Here is a 2,702-nt window from a genome sequence, read left to right as displayed (position 1 = left end):
GTGCTGCTGGGAGGAATTGAACATCGCTGATGGGTTCGCGCTACTAGGAAGGGCTGAACGTCGCTGCTGGGCGGCTGGTCTGGCACGGCACTGCTTGGAGGGGCTAGGAGGCGCTGCTGGGAGGGGCTACGAAGCGCTGGTTTCGCGAGACTGGGAGGGGCTGGTCGGTGGGACTAGGAGGGGCTGCGAGGCGATGGGAGAGTGGGAGACGAGGCTGGGATGGGGAGACGCGACTATGAGGGGTTGGGGGTAATGGGGCTTCTTTGAGAGAGAGAGTGGCTGCGCTAGGATAGGAGTTAGGAACATTAGGTTATCTGATGGGGGTGGGATGGGCCGGTGGGGTAATGGGCTAATAGATTTTAAGGTTTTTAAAGTTGACCGGTTCGGTTCGGTTCGATTAGGATTTTCAGTGTTAAAATCGAAAACCAAACGAAACCGCATAAAAAATAGCAAAATATGATTTTTTCGGTTTTTTCGATTATCAATTTGTTCGGTTTTCAGTTTTTTTAGTTCGATTGATCGGTTTTGTTCGGTCCGGATCGGTTTTGAACATCAAGGCTATTTATAAATATAAAATTAACAAGTATAAAAATAATCAATATGTTTTTATTGCAATAATTTTAATTTAACTGTAATAATAAAGCATTACACCAGTTTTACTCCTATTTGAAAATTAAATTAAATTCTTGACAAACCCACACACAGATATAGATATCTATTACCATTAAAACTAAAAGGAACAAACAAGAAGCCTGGTAGTATAACACATCAACACCTCTTTCATCTTCTGTGCTGGTGTGTGTGTGTGTTTTTTTTTCTTATTTTTTGACAGAACAAGCCATTCAACTTCACTTCTTCCACTTGAACGGTTTCTCCTTCCTTCTTCACCCTCCTTCAACAATGGGGTCAGCTTGTTATCTTTCCTTTACTCTCTTCTTCGCATTCAGTTTCATAACTTGCACCAACTGTATTGAATACCTGAAGTTACCGTTAGTGCAAAAGAACAATCCACTCTCCTTGCCAGCTCAGCTTCTCTCCTCAGACACTCACCGCCTTTCAACCCTCTTCGCGGCCCTCCACGGTCGCCGCGGGTCTCTGAAGTCCCCACTCGTCTCCGGCGCCTCAACCGGGTCGGGTCAATACTTCGTGGATCTCCGAATCGGATCACCGCCGCAGAGCCTCCTCCTGGTGGCGGACACCGGCAGCGACCTAGTGTGGGTGAAATGCTCTGCCTGCAGGAACTGCTCTGCCCATCCACCCGGATCCAAATTTTTGGTCCGACATTCCAGAACCTTCGCCCCTCACCACTGCTACGACTCGTCGTGTCGACTCGTTCCACATCCGGTCCAAACTCAATCTCAAACCCGAACCTGCAACCAGTCCAAGATCCACTCCCCTTGTCTGTACTCCTACTCCTACGTCGACGGTTCCACCACAAGCGGGTTGTTCTCGAAGGAAACGACGACGTTTAACACAAGCTCGGGAAGAGTAACCAAAGTAAAAGACTTCTCCTTCGGTTGCGGGTTTCGCGTTTCTGGTCCCAGCGTTACAGGCGCGAGTTTCAACGGTGCCCAAGGTGTTCTGGGTTTAGGACGCGGAACGATATCGTTTAGCTCCCAACTCGGTAGAACATTCGGGAACAGATTCTCATACTGTCTTCTTGACTACACCATATCCCCGCCTCCAAAGAGTTTCTTAACCATTGGTGCTTCCAAAAGAGACGCCGTATCACGGAAACTGTTCAGTTATACGCCGTTAGTTAAAAACCCTCTTTCGCCCACGTTTTACTACATTGCCGTTGAGGGCTTGTTTGTTGAGGGGGCAAAATTACCGATTAGCCCTTCGGTTTGGACCGTTGACGAGAATGGGAACGGCGGCACTGTCGTGGACTCCGGCACGACGCTTACGTTCCTGGCGGAGCCAGCGTACCGGCAAGTTCTGGCAGCCTTCCGGCGGCGCGTGAGGTTGCCACCGGTGGAAGGAGCGAACCTAGGGTTTGATCTGTGTGTGAATGTCACTGGCGCAGGGAAGGTGAAGCTGCCGAAGCTGAGCTTTTCTTTCTCCGGGAAGTCGGTAATGTCGCCGCCGGCGAGAAACTATTTCATCGAGGCTGCGGAGGGAGTGAAGTGTGTGGCAATTCAAGCGGTGAAAGTTGGTTCAGGTTTTTCCGTGATTGGGAATCTGATGCAGCAAGGTTACTTGTTTGAGTTCGATAGGGACAGATCGCGGCTCGGGTTTACGCGTCATGGTTGCACTCTTCGCTGAAAAAAAAAAAAAAAAAAAAACCGAACCCCCTTTTTTTTTATTATTTTTATTTTATTGTGATCCAATATAATTTTATTAAGATTGCTATTATAATATTTTTTATATTATAAAATAATTATTATTATTGATGTCGTATCATAGAGTATTATCATACCGCTTGTTATTTTTTATGTGGGAGAGAGAGAAGTGTACAACAAGAAGAAGCTGTGAGCAGAAGTATGTTTTATATTGGTATGAGATGTACAAATTGGATACACCGATTTGTTTGTTTTATTTTTTTTTCAAACAAACAATCATAAATCGGACGGTCCGATTTGTGAATTCGAAAAAAAAAATTAATGTTAAAATCGGACCGTCCGATTTTTATTTTAAAAAATAAAAAAAATAAAAAATACAAAACGGACTCTCCGATTTGTAGTTTATTTTTTTCTCCAAAT

General features: G+C 45.5%; 1 protein-coding gene across 1 annotated transcript; it reads left to right on the top strand.

Moving 5' to 3' along the window:
- Positions 1–760: 760 nt before the first annotated feature.
- On the top strand, positions 761–2,289 carry LOC130982283 (aspartyl protease family protein 2). Its single transcript, XM_057906231.1, has one exon. The coding sequence runs from the start codon at positions 901–903 to the stop codon at positions 2,263–2,265; it is 1,365 nt and encodes a 454-aa protein (XP_057762214.1). The 5' UTR covers positions 761–900; the 3' UTR covers positions 2,266–2,289.
- The last annotated feature ends 413 nt before the right edge of the window (positions 2,290–2,702 follow it).

This window comes from Arachis stenosperma, chromosome 5 (assembly GCF_014773155.1).
Source record: "Arachis stenosperma cultivar V10309 chromosome 5, arast.V10309.gnm1.PFL2, whole genome shotgun sequence".
Classification (NCBI taxonomy): domain Eukaryota; kingdom Viridiplantae; phylum Streptophyta; class Magnoliopsida; order Fabales; family Fabaceae; genus Arachis; species Arachis stenosperma.
The sequence above is the reverse complement of the archived record's forward strand: the minus strand, read 5'-3'. Positions and strand labels throughout refer to the sequence as shown.

Coding starts and splice junctions, on each gene's coding strand:
- LOC130982283 (XM_057906231.1), top strand. CDS start 901: ATGGGGTCAGCTTGTTATCTTTCCTTTACTCTCTTCTTCGCATTCAGT.